Raw genomic sequence first — 18182 nt, forward strand, 5'->3', positions numbered from 1 at the left:
ATTGAGCCATCCCTCGTTGGCTAACGAGAATTAACCATTATCTGTTTACCCTTCCCTCTTCGTTTCAAGGGATCGATCCTCTCGTCATTGTATGAAGTCACCAGTCTCAGATTGGATTGAAAAATAAACAAAGGCAGCAGCGGAATATTTTTCACATGTTTACAATGAATTGCAGATCGTCTCAGCTTGAGAAAACAAAACAATGGACTACAAATCGATAAAACAGATCGAATTTTTACGACGATTGCCAGTCTTTTCGGATATCAAAGGTGTAATTAATCTCCAAGTAGCACTTGTTGTCATCGTCAGCAAACTGTACCACAAAACCAAAAGCGAATAATGTGAGACGGTGAGTGGAGTTCATGTCAAAGAGGGCTTTCAGTACTGGAAGCACAATCCTAACAGGCTAACATATATCGTTCTTCTACATGGTGGTTGTGTAAGTACCAAATCTACCAGTTCATTCTTTTCCCAAAAGGGTCCGGTTTTATGAATCTAATTTGAAAGATCTGAGGTTATGGAAACATCAAGCGCCGGTTAAACTTACCTTGCTTCGAGCTGAATAAGATCCCCTAGCAAATATGCCAGATGGGGTTGTGTCCTCGGGCAACACATGTGTGTAAGGCTCTGACTGTGGACTAAATGTTCCAAGCATCTCTTTCGTGCTATCAACTGCGAAGAAAATGATCCGCGAGAATGAAACATCGAAACTCCCTAAGGCTTATCAATGCTGTTACATAATATGAATATATGCGTGAGAGAGAGAGAGAGAGAGAGAGAGAGAGAGTACCTTTCACAGCAGTTTTCCAGACTGTGTTGGTGTATTTGAGACCTGAAACGATGTTATTGCTGACCTGAAAAGTGAATTTGAGGCTGTAACGGCTACCTTCTTTCAAAGTAAACCACAACCCTTTGGGATTTCCGTCGACGGGAATCGGAAGAATTATATCAGATCTGCCAGGGGATTTAATTGCCAGGCTCATGATCTTAACTTCTGGCTCTAGAGTTTCTGCACAAAAACAGACAGAAACAAAGTTGTTCCATCAGAGATCGTAAAAATCGCATACCGCAAGCTGAAATCAGCAGCATATTTATACACCAAAACAAACATATATTTTACTGACAGTTGAAGATATATCGACGGCTGAAGATATAAAGCAAAAGCGTGCAAACAAAATCATGTGACGAAGCTAAACACCGGTGTAACCATTTCGTTTTCAGTTTTACATTTGTTTTTCTAGAACTAAAGGTGATCAAACGGGCCTACAGTTTTGAACTTCAGCTGGAAATTGAAAGGGAAAAATCAAAATTTACACACTTTCAGGCTCCATTTTTTCATTTGACAAAAACGAATTCGAAATTTCGAAGGAAAAGAAAGATTACCACCGACAGAATTAACATCCACACTCCCAAGAAGCTGTTCCTTCCACCTCCTCAAGCTCTCATCGTCCTAAAACCTCAAAATTATCACCACAGACAAACAGCAACAACATTAGCCAGATACAAAAAGCCGAATGCCACATTCTTCAAAATAGAGACAACAAACCAAAAACACAAACCGCATCCTTCTCAATTTGTTCTTTGAGAGTGAACTGAGGCCCCAACTCAATCTTCTTTACTTCGTCATCGTCGTCTTCGTCCTCGGTCTGACAGAGAGAACCCTCACTGGGTGATCTAACCATCCCTGTGGATAGTTGATCCGCACTTGCCTCACCGGTTTTCGCCGTCTTGTCGGAAACCTTGGCGGCGTTATCATCATCCAACCCCATGTTTTTGGAACTCGAAACAAGTCCAACGGCCAGAGACATCAACAGGTCACCAACCCCCAACAAAAAGATCAAGGGCACAGAGAATGTAGACCCAATGACCAAAGTATTACAAGTAAAAAATGAAAAAACAGAACAAAATAAACAAAAAGAACAAGACAAAACACCCAGTTGGAGAATCTCTGTGGGAAAACAAGAAGAAAATTGGGAGACAGAAACCCAATAAAATATGAGGGAGTTTCAGTAAAACCCAGAAAAGTAAACAGAAAATTAAGAAAAACCCATCAAGGATAAACCTTGCATCAAGAAAAAAAAGTTGGCGGGGCGGGAGAGAAGGGAGTGTTTAGGAGGAGTTTTCAAGCCGAGAGGAAATGGTCGTGTGGTGATCCGAAACTTTTAGAGAGATAGAGAGGAAAGAGAGAAGGGTGGAGAGATCGTGAGGGTCACTTGCTGCGGCACTAGCTTCCACGAAGACCAGGACTCGAGGAGGGATTTTCAATTTTTGAAACACAGAAACAAACACATCGGATGAGACAGGCTTAAAGCCTGTGGATTGGGTGGACCAAAGATAGCAACTTTTGACCCCTTCTTATTTTCCGCTTTTTATCTTTACTTTTAGCTTTATAATTTACATGTGCAATCATCTTTGTTAGAGCGGATAACATAATTATATTAGTTAGAGCATATGTGATTTCTTTATACACGAGCATTCGCTATGTTTAGATTAGATCATGCTCACTCACCTAGTACCTTCCAAAATTGTAGCTCCTGGTAAAACATGAAAATAAAAGGTTAGTTTCCAAAACTTTATCTATAAATTTAATATCTCTAACATTACCTGAAAATAAAAGGGATAAAAGAGACCGGTCAAGAAGCTGTCCTGATAACTAGTCTAATTCCCCAATATGAATGATGTGTTCGAAACTACTACAAGATGGAATAATTTTATTTGTTAATTGATACGTCAGAGTTGTGACTAATAACGTGGCACTATAAAGCTCCACAATGCTATATAAAATTCATAGGCAGATCATTTTCCAGATAACACATGTGCATGAACAGCATGACATGTGTTTTTCTAATAATTTGGGTGATTAGCTTTTATATTGATTTAAATTTCTTGGTAGGGGATTATGAAATTGCAACTACTAAATAATTAAAGGATCCAAAGCGGAGGAATCAAGGCAATGATGGGATTATGATTGCCCCCTATTGTAGGAATTGGTCAATCATTTACCTTTATACAAGGCCAATTCTCAGAAAAACTGAGGATGGAAAATGCATCTCCGACGATATACAAAGTCAATCACATAGTATTATTTACGTTAACTTTTTCATATAACAGTATATAATTGAATGAAAATACCATTAGATAGTATTTTCGTGATTTTAAAGTTGAATCCACAAGTTGTTCATTCAAGGGGCCTGATCACAAGTTCAGCATTGCAGCAAATTAAACGCGTTCTGGAATTGAGGTACAAAAAATAGTGGTCACATTCTCAATGCATGTTAGGAGTGATCTCAAACTGAAACAAAATCATCACTCACTAGTCACTTCCCCATTTTCTTAGAACACTCTCTTTAGCGGAGACAGTGCTGTAGGCTTCCTTCATCGAGATATTATGGCCATCTGGTGCTGCCTTCCTTAAGATTCTCGAAGTTAAGAAAGCAAACCCACTTCTTGTCCCTCGCAAGGCGTATAGCAACGGATTGAAGATGACAGCAAGCATCAGTTCTCCCTTAGCAATTATGAGGTACTGAAAATCAAGAATAAGAATAAGAGATGTAGAGAGGTCTGTATATATTCCAGGCAACGGCATTGAGTTGAATTTAGAAATGGGGCAAGAAGTTACTTACCATCACGACGATACCTATCACAGCAAGACTTGCTTGTTGTGCTTCTTGCCAGAAATTGCCATCATTCGACCATCCAAACCATCTACCCCACCCAAACCATCCCCCTCCACCAGTGCTGCCGCCTCCACTCACCTCCTCTCTTCTCTTAATTTCTCTGTCCCATTTCTCGAATTCATCTTTCTTTCCACCAAGTGCACCATCTAAAGCTTTCCTAGCTTGGTCCTGGAACCGTAAAATGGTTAAGTTAAATTCATACATGAAAGATAAACCCGCATTTAAATTATGGCCCATTAAACCAGATGAAAAGAGGGACCAAGAGATCAATCAACTCCTCTTTTCAGCAAGTTACATCTGATAAAATTGTTATTTGTCCGAATGACAATGTGCAGTGTCATGGTTAGACCTTGTCAGCAGCCCCTATACCTAGAGCAACAGATGGTGTTCGAGACAACTAAATCATAAGAACATTGTCAGGGAAAAATAGGCTTTCTGCAAGCTGAGTGGAACAACCTTTTGTGTGGGAAAGGGATCCTCTCCATCTGAGCCTACTGACCACACAATCCGGGCCTTTGAAATTTGATTCGACGGCTAAAGTTATTATAACTTTTAATGGGACCCTCTGTTTTTAACCGTTGGATCAAATTTCAAGGGCTCGGATTGTGTGGTCAGTAGGCTCAGATGGTGTGCACCATTAACTCAACACTCGATGATTCTTTACAATTCTCCAACAACTTGAATGCTCAAACTACCAAATACTCGACTTTTATTCAAAACTCAAATCAATGCATAAAGCTAATTCACTTTGCTCGGGCACTAAAAGAACGCAGTGTTTTTCGGACATAATTGAATGTTCAAATGTAAATCTCCAAGCACAATTTAACTGAGCATACAGTTTCCCAAAGGCTCAAACCGCACAGGGCAAATGGCCAAGCAGAGAAGGATACCACGAGAAAACACATAATACTCCACTGAGAAACTAACAAGAAGGAATGCATCATTGCCAAACAAAATACAAACCCAACTGAATCTGTTTGCTCAATTTGCCTAAAATTGTTCAAAATCCACATTGTCAGCTGTCAAAATTCTGAAAATTGGTATTTTATCATCTCTTTTGACAAATTAGAAGAGGGAAATTAGAAAACAAAAGGGGAAATTGAATTGAAATTTGGGATGTTGGGACCTGTTTGCTATTGTCTGAGAAAAGGCAAGAGAACCTGCCGCGGCACTTGAGCTTGAACAGAAGAGAATTCCAGTCCTGAGTTGCTTCATTTGGGCGGGAAACGAAAGTCGGAAGTGGGCGAGTGGAGGAGGACGACGACTGAAAGAGGGTTTGGGATGGCGGGATTAGGTTAAGAACGAGCGCCATCTTCGTATTTCCCACCCTAAGTTTTCTCCGGTGTTAAACGTTAGAACATTACAGTTAAACGCTGCGTTTGATATATATTTTATTTTTTTTGCGTTGATTCATATATATATTTTTTAGAGCACTTCCTGGAAGGCCCTTAGGGCAACTGCCTATTGAATCCCCTTCAGTGAATAGTAATTATTTTTAATGAATAGTAATTATCTTTTACATCTTCATCTTTAAACTGAATAGTCATGGCAATAGACAATAAAATATTAGTATTTTTTATTTTATAAAATAATAAAAAATAATTTTATTTGTAATTTCGGATATGATTTTAAATCGGTCTCGTTGTACCACATTTCATTAAATAAGAAATTACAACCCAAAGTATTTGAGAAAATACAAAATTGTGGTGTAAGTTTGAACATAATAATAAGATATTTATAGCAAAATTAAATCTTTTTTTTTATTTATTTTTGTTTTCAGATTTGTTACACTTTTTAAAAATTTTATTAATTTATAACGTGGTTGACATCAATCTTGCATTAGTGCGCCTCAGGCGCTTGGGGCGTGGATTCCTGCCTCCCCTCTCCCATAGGTCTGCCTCTAGCCCAATTGCCAGCATGGGCTGGAGCAAGGAAGGCTGGCAATTTGGGTTTTTGAGCAGTCAGTCCCCAAGGCAATGCACAACGCTAGACTTGCTCTTAAAGATACCTACATTTAACATAACTTTTTGTTTGACAAATGATAGTTTAACCTACATATTAATAAAATTCTGGTTGTCAACCAACACACTGGGAAATTACCATTTTAATCATCTCATCAAAACTAAACTCAAATAAAAATTTAGTAATTATATGAACATAAATTTTGCTGCTTTTTACAATAATTTAATAGTCAGGTTAATATAACATACCCTATTTAAAAAATAAAAATAAAAATAAAATATTCTCACATTAGAAGAAGCTGCTCATCGTTATCTCAAATTTCATAACTGATTTTTTTTTTTTAAATTTTAAAAAGGGAGTTTCAACGAAAAGCCCGCGGTACTGTTCACTTTAATGAAAAACCACATCTTACATTAAAAAGTCAATCCTGATACTATTTACTTTACCATTTATTTTGTCCTTATCATTAAAACTCAAAGTCTTCAAACCCTTTTCATTAGTTTTTCTTTTGAAAAAATTTATCCCACTTTATAATAAAAAACAAAATGAAATGAAATTGTTCACACACAATATGTGAAGACATTTGCTAGTATTAATGAATAAAATAATTATAACTTACAGCTTAAGAAAGAAGGTAAATCGATAAAGATTAAACCCGTGACCAAATGGATATACACACTTATTTACCGTTATTGCCATAAAACATCATCGATGGATTAACGTAACAATTCAAACTTTCTTTTTAGTCAACATAAACATTTCAAACTTTCCTTTTAGTCAACATAACACTTTGGGTCGGTGCGTGAATAAAAGACTATTTTACGTTCAAGTTGGATCGGTATCAACGTTGGGCCAACAATTACGAACCTTTTTCTAAAGGGCCACAATATTAAATTCATTGCAAACACATAAGTCTAATTTGATTAGCCACTTCAAACATCAAAATTAGACTTCTAATTTTCTAAATTTTTGAAATATGTAAATGGTATTATTACGACACGTGTTTGTCTTGCATGGTATCACCTAAAAACGCAATCTATACACCAACAAATAAGTCTTGTTCCATTAAGTGAGATTAGTATGAATCTTAAAACGCAATTGTGCTTAGTTTTGCGTTAAGTCTTATGTTAGTTTCAAGTACTCGATAGCTTATAGTCTCATTCCAAGTCATTCTATGCCATCTACTCATTTTGTTCTAATCTTTCGTTTCATAGTCGAATTTTTTTTAACCAGAGCATATGTAGGTCATTAGTTCACTTATCCAACTATCTTAAACTATTTTCTCTCATCTTATCTTCAATTGCAACCACTCCTACTTTACCTCAAATATCTTCGTTCTAAATCCTACCCTTTCTCGTGTGCTCACACATCCAACGAAGCATTCTCATCCCCTCTACACTCATTCTTTGCACATGCTACTTTTTAACCGCCTAACATTATGTGTTATAAGATTAATGACATTCTTTGCACGTGTTATTTTTTAACCACCTAACATTATGAGTTATAAGGCATCAATGGCCTTATTAACGTCCTATAAAAAAATTCATTGAGTTTTAGTAGCATACGACGATTGTCCAAATTTCAAATACATATATTTATAATCACTATTGGTTGAAAGATTTCTCAAATAATTGAGGGATACTTTTGTAGATTTCACTCTACATCGTATTCTAACAATCCAACTATATATTATTTAAGTATTTTCTTAAATATCATCTCTACAAAAAAAAAAATACTCAAATTCAAAACTATTCGAGGGTGATCATTAGAAAAGCAACATATTTCACCAATATTTTTTAGAGCAACATGCATCAAAATCGACCCATGTGTATGAGACTTCACTTGCTTCTCCTTGTATACGAAATACGATGAAAACCCATATGCTTTGCGTTTTGGGTGGAGTTCCATTTTCCATGTGGCTTCACCAACTTCACATAATCTGTGGCTTTCATTTGCAACATTGCAGATAACAACTTTAATTTTTTTTTTTTGGTAAACAAAAACAACTTTAATTTAATACAACGAAAGATACTCTTATCTTACGATTACGATTGTATTTTAAATTAATCATATAATGTTATAAAACTAAAATTAATAACATACGATTTAATTTACGAGGGTGAGTTTTGACGCAACAAAAATATTACTTTTTTGAGATCGGAAAATCACAAATTTGAGTTATGAAAACAATTTATTTACAAAAGCTACGTACGACAGTTGTTTCTCTGATTTTCATAAAATGAAAAACCTTATTAATTTGAGACCGTGTTAACGTGCGATAAACTCAGAATACCACTGTTTTCTCGAGTTCCTTTATTCACCGTGTGGCAAACGTGGCAAACAAGACACTCAAGTACCATGAGACTTAATTGTTGTTGTACATTCGAAGCGATCCCACTGTCCCACATGAAGTAGGTGGTAGGTAAAAGAAAGAAGCATGGGTTGTCTGCTGATAGATAACTGCAAGTACATTCTCGACCTTCGGATCAAGCGACATCGTTCAACAGTGGTTGACCAAACCCCACCAATCCCTATCAAACGGTCCATAGTCAAAACCACAAATCATATTTTCCTCATCTAATTTGCACTCTCAATCCACGATGCAGAGAGAGAGAGATCCACCGTTTCTGGTGAGGGTATTACAGTAATTCAATCGTCAACTTTGGTTTATGTAGCTGTAGACAAAACGAGTTTCATTTTCTACCACGCTATCTCTTTATCTTTAATTTATAAAGCGAAAACAAAAAAGGGAAAAAGAAAAGAAAATCAGCTTTAACTTTCGCAGATGACGTGTTTACCCCCAATCTTTTACCCATAACGAAGGGTACTTTAGTCTTTAAAAAATTAGAACAGGAGAGAGAGAGAGAGAGGAGGAGAACAACTTTGGTGTTATATACTGTTGGGCTGCTGTGAGAGAAAGTTTAAATGCGTAACAATGATTAATTTTGAATATCGTTACAAGAACGTTTTGATAAAAATGAAATTCATTTGTATGCTACATCAACATATAACATAATTTTTGATAGAATTGTGACGGAATGACCATATTTATTTGTGACACCTATTTTCAGATGCTACATTGATTACTTTTCAACTTCAAAAACCATTTCGAAAGTGTGGATCAATTTCAAAGATAATTTGTAATAAAAACTCTTTTTTATTTATTTTAAAAGAAGTAATTCAAGCTGCATTATTGGTTTTGAATACTTCGACAACATTTTTCTAGTATGAGTTTTTGTATTTATTTTAAAAGAAGTGACTTCTGGCATTTATTTTCTGAATTTACACACTCTTAATTGTTTATGACCTTTTGAATTTATAAAAAAATTTAGAGAAAAAATAAATATAATGTACACAAAGGAAAAAATAGCCTAAAATCATTTTCCTTTTTCAGCAAATTCTATCTCAAGTGGCTAGAACGATGGGCATATTACCGACATTTTACCAACAAAACAAACACAAAGGGATATTTTCGTCATTGCAGAATTATAAAGAGAGAGAGAGGTTGAGAGTAGAGAGAGATAGAGAGAGGAAGAGAGAGACAGAGAGAGAGCAGCCTGAGAGAGTGAAGAGCGTTTGATTTTCCGTTTATTCAGTTACTATATGTAGGTGCCATCGCTAACGCCATGGTGTCGGACCAAGAGATAGCCGAAGCTGTGGAGACTGTGCTCCGTCAATCAGGCCCTAACGATGTCGCCTCCGTAAACGCCGTCGTTCAGCAGCTCGAGGCCAAGCTAGGGTTGGACCTCTCCCACAAGGCCGCCTTCATTCGCGACCAGATCAACTTCCTCCTCCGCCCCTTCGCCCAACCGCCGCAACCCCAACCCCCCAAAGACCATTTTGCCATACATTACAACCTCAACCCCCACCACCACAACCACCCTCACAACCTCCCCCACAACCGCCATCCTCAATTCCTCCCCCAACAATTCCCTCCCCATTTTGCTCTCCACCCCCACCACCGCGCCCCCGAACCCCACAACTTCCACCCCCCGCCGCCGCCGCCGCCGCATCAGCAACTACGCCCTCAGCCTCAGTCACAGCCTCAGCCTCCGCCTCCGCCTCCGCCTCCGTCTGTGAAGACCGAGGCTTTCCCCCAAAATGCCCCCACAGCCGCCCCGGAAACGCCCAAAGAGAGGTTCGGATTTCATGTTTCAAATTTTGAAATTAAAGAATATGTGGATTTTAGGCTCCCGCTTTTCTTTCCTGTACATTTCGAAGGTTGCATGTTTATGAAATTCAATTGGTTCCCATGTTTCCAGAGGTTCCAATCAGCAACATTTCGTAAGTGTCCGTTTAAAACTTTTGAAATTTCTGCTTTTTCCTGTTTGCTTCTACCAAATTTCGCTAATTTGCCTATCTTAATTGCTATTTCTCACTAATCGTTTTCTCTTTTGGGTAAATAGAGCCTACTGTGTAAATTTTTATAATAAATTAGGGAACAAACATATGGAAATTGGCCTTCAAACCCTTCTTAGTATTGTGATAGGAAAGTTTTAACCTTTTTCGCGGACGAATTGTCGTTCGGATAAAAGTCAGACTCAAAAATGCTGTTGTTTGTCTCGTTGCATAAAACATGAAATAGGAACCAGCAGGTGGTCAATTAGGAAGACTCTTACTCTAATTATATAGTAAGACTGTAAGAGTCTCACTCCTCAATTATTGAAAGAGCTGGCTTAATGGTCGTGCTAATTAAACGAGTTCGCTTGTCAGTTTGGTTGGCCGTTAATATTTTTACGTAAATTTGGAGGTTTTGTGGGTTGAAGTTTCGTCCTGTTAACAGGGTTTGGGAATAAACTATTTGGAAAAGCAGCATCATCCCTTCGTTCACCGTAGCTCAAATATTATCTTGTTGTTTTGTACTTGCAAGTAATCTATTATGGTTCAGTTTATTTCATGCTGCAACGGATGACCTGACTTGCTTGTGTTCCGTAATGTTACTGCAGTGCTCCATCTTCTGGAACCAAGAGAAGAGGAGGGCCAGGGGGTCTTAACAAAGTCTGTGGTGTCACACCTGAGCTTCAGGCTGTTGTTGGTGAACCGGCCTTGGCGAGGACTGAGGTTATTACTCCCAAATAAACCCGGATTCTCTTTTTATGCTAACTTGTTATGTTCAATGATGTGTCTCAGATTTTTCTCGGTAGATCTTAATGTAGGTTTGTGGGTATGTATTAAGATTTTATTTTTGCTTATTTCAGATTGTGAAGCAGCTCTGGGCATACATAAGGAAAAACAACCTCCAAGATCCAAGTAATAAGAGAAAGATTATTTGTGATGATGCCTTACGTGTGGTATTCGAGACAGACTGTACTGACATGTTCAAGATGAATAAGCTGCTATCCAAACATATTATACCCCTTGGACCTAACAGTACGTAAACACTGAGTATTGTTTCAGATATTGTTCCATAAAGCTAGATTAATTTATATCTTTCTCCTGTGTATATACAGAGGAGTCAAGTCAAGCTAAACGATTGAAGGTAGAGGCCAAGTCTACAACTGAGAGTACTGAACCTCAACCACAACCACAACCGCAACCGCAACTGGGGTCCCTTACTGTAGGAATATCTGAAGCACTAGCTAAGTTTTTGGGCTTTGGAGGAAGGGAGATGCTCCCATCTGAGGCAACAAGACTTGTTTGGGAGTATGTAAAGGTTAACCGTTTGGAGGTAAGTATCCAGGTGCAGAATTCTGTAGATGATTATTTTATTGGGTACGTTGAATTTATCTCCGTTATTCCATTATCAATCACAAGCTGGATTGATTTTAGCTAGTGAGGTGATGTAATTCTCCTTACCTTTCTACTTGCTTAACTGCTACCTTGCTTGGTTTGGACCTTTCACATCATGTGCATGTGGAAATAAGACTTATGATGGCGCCTTGCTTGTATTTCCATAGGATCCTCTAAATTCTACAGTGATATTATGTGACGCAAAGCTCCACGAGCTTCTTGGATGCGAAAGCATTTCTGCTGCGGGGTTGCACGAGATGTTAGATCGGTATCATTTATTCAAACAATTATGATTTCTGGTAGTGTTGACTGGTTAGTATAAGTTCCATTTGTTTAATTCGTCTCATTTCTTTCTTAACAAAATTGTATGCATATAAACTATTTAGCTTAGTTTGCTTGCCTCTCACTCGATGTGTTATTGACAATCACTGAAATGGTCTGTTTTATTCTTTTGCAGGTGCTCGGGACCTTTGCCATCTGGTCTTTTCTGATCCTAGAAAACATAGGAAAGAACAGTTCTTTATATCCGTTGTTTTTCTTTTTCGTCGTCTCATTTGTGCATTGACGTGGTTAGGTGCTACGCCGTCTTACTTGTCGTGGTTATTTGGATTTAGAATTGCTATGTGCTGTGGGTTAATGGTAACAAGTTTCTTAGATTACGCCATTGCCTAGGTTAGTTCGTTTTTAATCGTCTTCTCCTAACCTTGAAACTGTGACAGAATGATAAAATGCTCTGTACAGCGTGGAAGGACCTTTGTATTTCATAGATGGCGGTAAATGTTAGTTTTAACTGCAACTTGTGTATCTTCTTACATCGCAGTAAATTCTTATTTTAACTTCGATTTTTTTTAGCATTCTGGCTTTCGTGGTGATACATATATTTCAGAAAATTCAAATTGGATAATACTTGGAAACTACTGATCAGTCGGAAAGAAAATGTTGTGTTTCATCACGCGCAATGTCAGCCGTCAATGGCTGCCCAAGGCCGGCCACCCCGTGTTTTGGATCAATCCGTCCTCGCCACGGGGTGGACTGAAGTGTAACTGCAAAAGTTTGAGATTTTAGTTTCACTGCCAGTACAGTGCGTCCCATTCTTGAAGAAAGACTTGGACGTATAACCAATTTCTGCTATTGCAAATTCTGAAATTACTTAAAAGTGGTACGTGAAATCAAAAGACGCCGAAGTTTTGCAATTTCAAAACAATTCTATGAAAGGTACGACAGTGCGATTGACTTGAGATATAAGAGCAAGACACCCCGGTTGTAGGTTAGTTTCTCTCGTGGGTATGGCTTAATCCAAGATAAGTTTGAATAAGATTAAAAAGGCAGCCTTGATGAACAGAAAGAGTAAAACCCACAGAATTCTGTTTGCTTTACCCTTGAACATTGAATTGGAACCCATCTTGTCCATTAAATCCGCCATAATTCCCATTATTTTCTGCAAAAGTGATATAATAAGCACAGAGAAAATATGAACATAAAGAAAATTAGTGAAATTAAGAAGTCATTAGAACCTAACTTACCAGTCTGAGGGGTTCAATATGGAGGAGTGGTTCCATAAACATCTCCACATTTCTGTAAAGAAGATAACGGGAATTATGAACGAGTAGTTTAATGATGTCGCAGTCAATATTTTAAGTCAATCAAACACAACCATGAATGAATGGTTTGAGATACAGCCAAAGTGGCTTCCCAACAATACTTGAGCTTCGCTTGTGCACTTACGTTGGGAAAATGAATAATGCTACGGAGATCACATTTTTTTACCACATTCACATCACTTGCCACATCAGATAGTACATGGATGAGGTTAAAAATGATGGTCTCCTACGTATTTTTTTCTTGGGGAACTGTGTGAGAAGAGGGTATGCAATTTATATGAAGCAAACAAGCACCTTATGGTGACCTTCCCTTTGTAGATATGGCATATATGGAAGCTAAAGCCCTTTCCCAGAGGCGCATGCGTTTTTTTCCACTCTGCATATCAAATTATAAATCCCTTATTGCAAAAAAGAAAGAGAAACGGGGTTCCTTCCATAAATAGTTACACAATCTTAATTAATCTGCAGAAAAAATAATTGCAGGCGTATCAGTTCATATACCTAAGCTCCACTGAACACCGACGTTCATTCCATGGTGCAACGTCGGCGTTACAACAAATTCGATGTTACTTCCCAAGCTTCGGATTAGATATGAGAAAAAATCCAGCACTTCCTGCAACAGAAATCAAAGTAGCACTTGCCTATACGTTATATAGTTTTATGATGCTATATGCGGATCATATATAATACATACATACATATATATATATATATATATATGTAAAATGTATACCTTCTTTCCTTGGAGGGGTTGGATGACTGAGAATAAATTGCATACACATTGGCATTCATCTCCTATAATCTCAGACAACTCGCGAATGTTTTTGTTCTTGATAGCGGTGTAGAGTTTGAGGACTGTTTCCAGAGCTCGTGGATCCTCGGCTCCCTGATGATCCCCTGGTAATCCTCCTGAGTTTCTAGCAGAATTGACTGGCACTAACAAGAAGTCTCTCTTCTTTGATTTTGGAAAGATGCTCTCCTGAATAGTAGGTTGTCGATGATCACAACTTGGTGGATGAAAATTGCCAAAAACATTACGAGAAGACGCTGTTTTCTTCAAATTTTTGTGAAAAAAGGCCCCGGTAGGGCAAATAACCAAAGTCATTTGAACACTGAATCAATATTGTAAGAATCGAAAGTTCGAAACCATATGACACAGAGACAGACAGACATAATGCAGCAGATGAATATATATTTTTTACAAGATTCCTAACCTAAGTGGCTACATACGGCAAAGGAAGCTAATTATCTTGCCCACAACCACAAGCTAAGTTTGTTCCTTGGCAATGGTATTTGCCTAGATCTCTGCCACCTTTGTTTGCTTAAAACGTAAAGGGGTTTTCAAAATGTTATTCTTGAGAGTGATTTACTCCAGATTGTGACGACTGTTCATGATTCTTCCAATTTTTTGTCCGACGTTGGACTTTTAAGGATTCGCGTGAGATTTTATCTTCATTCGCTGGAGCTTATTCTACACATGTTCGTCGCCAAGCCCATTGCTCATTGCCTTGCATGGTTTGCCCTTACTTAGAGTTCGTCGTGTAACTAGTTTGAGGAACCTCCAGGCCTTATCTCAGATTTACTTTTTGAACAAGCTGTTTTGTAGTTGATGTAGGGTTTTGTAACTCCTTTTTTTTTTTTTATTAAACAAACGATATTATTTACACTAGGAGATAAACTTAACCTAACAATATGCTAGCAAAAATGTAGTTCAATTCGCCTTTAGCAAGAATTAAACCTATTACTTACAAGCATCTCAACTTATGCATCCTGACTACCTCTCCGGTTTCGATCGTTTTGCCTTTCAGCCATTGAAATACGATGGCAACGGATTCACAAAGAGAGAAGATGGAATCGTCTCCTTGATTCAGCTCCCACAGCTACGGGATGGTTATCATTATGACCCGGATTTTGTTTTCCGCAATTTGAATCTCATGAGCGAGAAGATGATCGTACACAGTATGATGATCCATGCTTCTTATTTAACCGTCTTTAAGGGAGAGGTCATAATGCTCCCAACAACCACCAACGCTCAACTCCCAAAATGCAAGGATCTCTTGTTAGATTGGTTAGCGATGGGATTTCATAGTATAACCAACGCTCTCAAGATTTTTCGTGTCTCCAGAAATGCAGAGAACGGCAACTTCGTGGCCCAAGTTTACGTATTGGGAACAAGCTCGTGGCGAGAGATACCCTCAGTGCCTCCTTGTAATTTAAGCTGCAAAGCCGCATGCATCATCAAGTGATTATACTGAGATGTGCGTGTTGAAAATTACGATAAGAAAGAATGGACGATGGAGTACACATGTATCTTGGGTTATACTAGTACCTTGATCTCCATTAAAAATTATGGGAATTTGGTTGAAGCATAAAAAAGTAGTATTGTCTGCAAGAGGGAAAAATTTAGTTTACCTGGTAAGGTAAGGTAGCAGAGTGTTATAGAATCCAAGTGTATCGTCTTTCCATAGTTATACTTGTTTTCTCTTATCATCAACTACCGTTGGAAATAGTTCAATGATTATATAATTAGGTAAATATTGCTGACCAATTCACTTTATTATTGCCTGAAAAATACAGTGATGTGATTAATCATCCAAGGAATCACTAACCATTTTATTCATGGATAACAAAACTAACCTCTAAATGCAAAAACATCACACACATTCTATTTTTTTGTCAAAGAAAGGATTCTTCAAAGCAACCTCCACCTTTTATCGGGGTCATATGCAAGTAAACCCTGCACGAAATGTTAAATATCATTAAAAACAAACAAAGGAATCAAGAAGCCTAGCATACACACATGGAGAAGATCGCGGTCATGAACACCTATCACCATAAACAACCATGTTAAGTCAACCTTGAGATGTTGCGGTGGACAAGCTGGCCATAAGGGTAGCTGGTTCACTGCTGCCTATTTGTCCGCGGTGATTGTTCCTAAAACCCTGCATATCTATTCATATAGCTTAATGTTGTTGAAATATAATTAATTAAAACCACAAATCAAACCATTTTACTTGATAAAGCAAGTTTCGATCAACATCATGTTTCTATCGCTCATTTAACAATCTCTTGTCTGTGCACATCTCAGCTACACAAAGAGAAATCAATTAGATAAAAATTATGAAATTTAGAATCAAATCAATTATATCAAAATTTTAAATCAAATTACAGAAATCAAGATAATTGCCAACAATTATTCAATACCAATTATATAGCCACGAGCTCACGAATCAGCGGTTTAGGCGTAGTTCAAGACATCGAGCATCAGCTCCGGTGCCAAGTAAGCCTTCTGCAAAGTGATGGGGCACATATTTCGTTCTCCTTCAGCATCAAACATCAATTCCCCAAACAACAACCACCATGAAAGTTACAAAGTTTGATTAGGTCGCCGGCAATGAGCAATATGTTCCTTGGCGTTAGGAAAAGGTGAATTACCATATTGTGGTGGCAGTGCCAAGCTTAGCTAAATCTACCGAGTATAGTCCTTACCCGACGGCTTTAAGAGGACACAACAAGGAACTACCACCGGCAATTCTGCTGGGCTTTGCGCATTGCCACCGGAATATGGTGATTCACAGTTCCCTATCCCAACAAACATACTACTCCTTGCGGATAGCCAAATCAAACTTCGTAATGCTCGTTATTTGGGGGAATTGACGATGTTTAAGAACGAAACCTGAGCGCATCACTTTGTAGAAGGCTTACTTAGAACCAAAGCTTATGCTCCATGCCACTACACCGACACCGTTAACTCGTGGGCTTGCAGTTGTATAATTGGTATTGAATACATTTTGGCTAATTGACTTGATTTCTATAATTTAATTTAAAATTTTGAGATTATTGATTTGATTTCTAAATTTCTAAATTTTTATCTAATTGATTTCTGTTTGTGTAGCCGAGATTTGCACAAACAGGAGATTGTTTAATAAGCTATAGAAACATGATGTTGATCGAAACTTGCTTGGTATTATCAAGTAAAATGATTTGATTTGTGGTTTTAATTAATTATATTCCAACAACATTAAGCTATATGGATGGATATACAGGGTTTTAGAAAGAATCACCACAGAGAAATAGGCAACGGTGAACCAGCTGCCTTTATGGTCAGCTTATCCAGCGCACCATCTCGAGGTTGACTTAACTTGGTTGTTTCTGGTGATAGGTGTTCATGATCGTGATCTTCTACATGTATGCTAGGCTCCTAGTTTCTTGATTAATCTGTTTGTTTTTATAATATTTCGTTTAACATGTCGTGGAGGGTTTATGACCCTGATAAAAATATGAAGGTCGAAAATGCTTTGACGGATCCGTTCTTTTAAGAAAATTAGGATGCTAAGTGATCTGTTTAGATTTAGAAGTTTGTTTATAATTTTGTTGTGGAAGAAGAAAATGGTTGGTAGCACAGATTAATTCGGGCAATAATAAAATGAACTGGCCAACAAAAAAACATGTATCTAATATTATCATTGTAAGATAATAAGAGAAACTCAAAGAAAACACATATATAAGTCTCAACCGACAGTTTACCATAAGGGCCTAGACTTTGTACCGCTTAAGCGTGACGGCGGCGGCGGAGACGGCGTTTTGGCAGAGTAGGCTCTCTGAACACGTCACACGAGGTCCTTCTCCCCGGGTTCTTCTCTGATCACTCGGCCCGGCCTTCATCTGATCACTCCGCCGGCTTCGCGGCTTCGTAAGCGCGTTGGCCGCCACTTCCTCGGCCGAATCGCAACCCTTCCGCTCTTCCCAGATCCAGCAGATTCAACTACAGCCACAAATGATCTGATATTTTATCCGTTTCTTGTGTTATTATAGTCTGTGAGAGTGCCACGTTTTCGCATATTTTAAGGTCACGCAAACATTATTTCCGCAAACACATTTTTTTTATTTTTGACAGCAGAAACGATTTAATCGAATAAGGTTAATAGGTAAAAGTTGATAAATATGTGTGAAAGATAAAAATATGTAAACATCTGTGCGGCGTTTTGTTTTTGAAAAAATTTTCAATGTGTCGAGAATTATTTTTTTAAATACTTGGGCTGTACCGTATTTGAAATGATTTAGGGTTTGAGTATGATTGGGCTGGGCCTTTTACTCTGTCTTCATTGGGTCAGCCAGTTCATGAAATCCAACCATTTAAATATTGAAATACCCTTGACCTTTTCAAGAAGGACACGGACGTCCCCTTGGGTTGGTCACTTTCGCATTCCTG

General features: G+C 37.9%; 4 protein-coding genes across 12 annotated transcripts; 1 reads left to right on the forward strand and 3 right to left on the reverse strand.

Moving 5' to 3' along the window:
- Nucleotides 1-87: 87 nt before the first annotated feature.
- On the reverse strand, nt 88-2907 carry LOC103948264 (rho GDP-dissociation inhibitor 1). The gene is made up of 5 exons (XM_009359278.3): nt 1560-2907; nt 1384-1450; nt 791-1009; nt 548-672; nt 88-313 (listed from the first exon to the last, which is right to left on the reverse strand). Exons 1-5 carry the CDS (start codon nt 1806-1808, stop codon nt 236-238), a joined length of 738 nt encoding a protein of 245 aa, XP_009357553.1. The 5' UTR covers nt 1809-2907; the 3' UTR covers nt 88-235.
- A 154-nt stretch (nt 2908-3061) lies between these two features.
- Nucleotides 3062-5040, reverse strand: LOC103948266. The gene is made up of 3 exons (XM_009359279.3): nt 4804-5040; nt 3624-3845; nt 3062-3523 (listed from the first exon to the last, which is right to left on the reverse strand). Exons 1-3 carry the CDS (start codon nt 4987-4989, stop codon nt 3314-3316), a joined length of 618 nt encoding a protein of 205 aa, XP_009357554.2. The 5' UTR covers nt 4990-5040; the 3' UTR covers nt 3062-3313.
- Nucleotides 5041-9143: 4103 nt separating this feature from the next.
- On the forward strand, nt 9144-12211 carry LOC103948320 (alpha/beta-gliadin A-V). Its single transcript, XM_048591041.1, has 6 exons — nt 9144-9777; nt 10586-10700; nt 10838-11009; nt 11090-11307; nt 11537-11681; nt 11827-12211. The coding sequence occupies exons 1-5, from the start codon at nt 9266-9268 to the stop codon at nt 11660-11662; spliced, it is 1143 nt and encodes a 380-aa protein (XP_048446998.1). The 5' UTR covers nt 9144-9265; the 3' UTR covers nt 11663-11681; nt 11827-12211.
- A 322-nt stretch (nt 12212-12533) lies between these two features.
- LOC103948267 lies at nt 12534-17843 on the reverse strand. Of its 9 annotated transcripts, none has more exons than XM_048591044.1 (8): nt 17498-17843; nt 15608-15707; nt 15383-15534; nt 13704-15188; nt 13472-13583; nt 13265-13346; nt 12893-12944; nt 12534-12807 (listed from the first exon to the last, which is right to left on the reverse strand). In XM_048591044.1, the coding sequence occupies exons 4-8, from the start codon at nt 14073-14075 to the stop codon at nt 12661-12663; spliced, it is 765 nt and encodes a 254-aa protein (XP_048447001.1). In that variant the 5' UTR covers nt 14076-15188; nt 15383-15534; nt 15608-15707; nt 17498-17843; the 3' UTR covers nt 12534-12660. The 9 variants fall into 9 exon arrangements, with proteins under 9 accessions (XP_048447001.1, XP_048447000.1, XP_018503244.1 ...); XM_048591043.1 differs by having other exon boundaries at nt 17520-17840; XM_018647728.2 differs by lacking the exon at nt 15383-15534 and adding an exon at nt 15300-15356 and having other exon boundaries at nt 17498-17837.
- Between the last annotated feature and the right edge of the window lie 339 nt (nt 17844-18182).

This window comes from the organism of the source record quoted next, unplaced genomic scaffold (genome assembly GCF_019419815.1).
Source record: "Pyrus x bretschneideri cultivar Hongxiangsu unplaced genomic scaffold, Pyrus_bretschneideri_v1 Contig33, whole genome shotgun sequence".
NCBI lineage: Eukaryota > Viridiplantae > Streptophyta > Magnoliopsida > Rosales > Rosaceae > Pyrus > Pyrus x bretschneideri.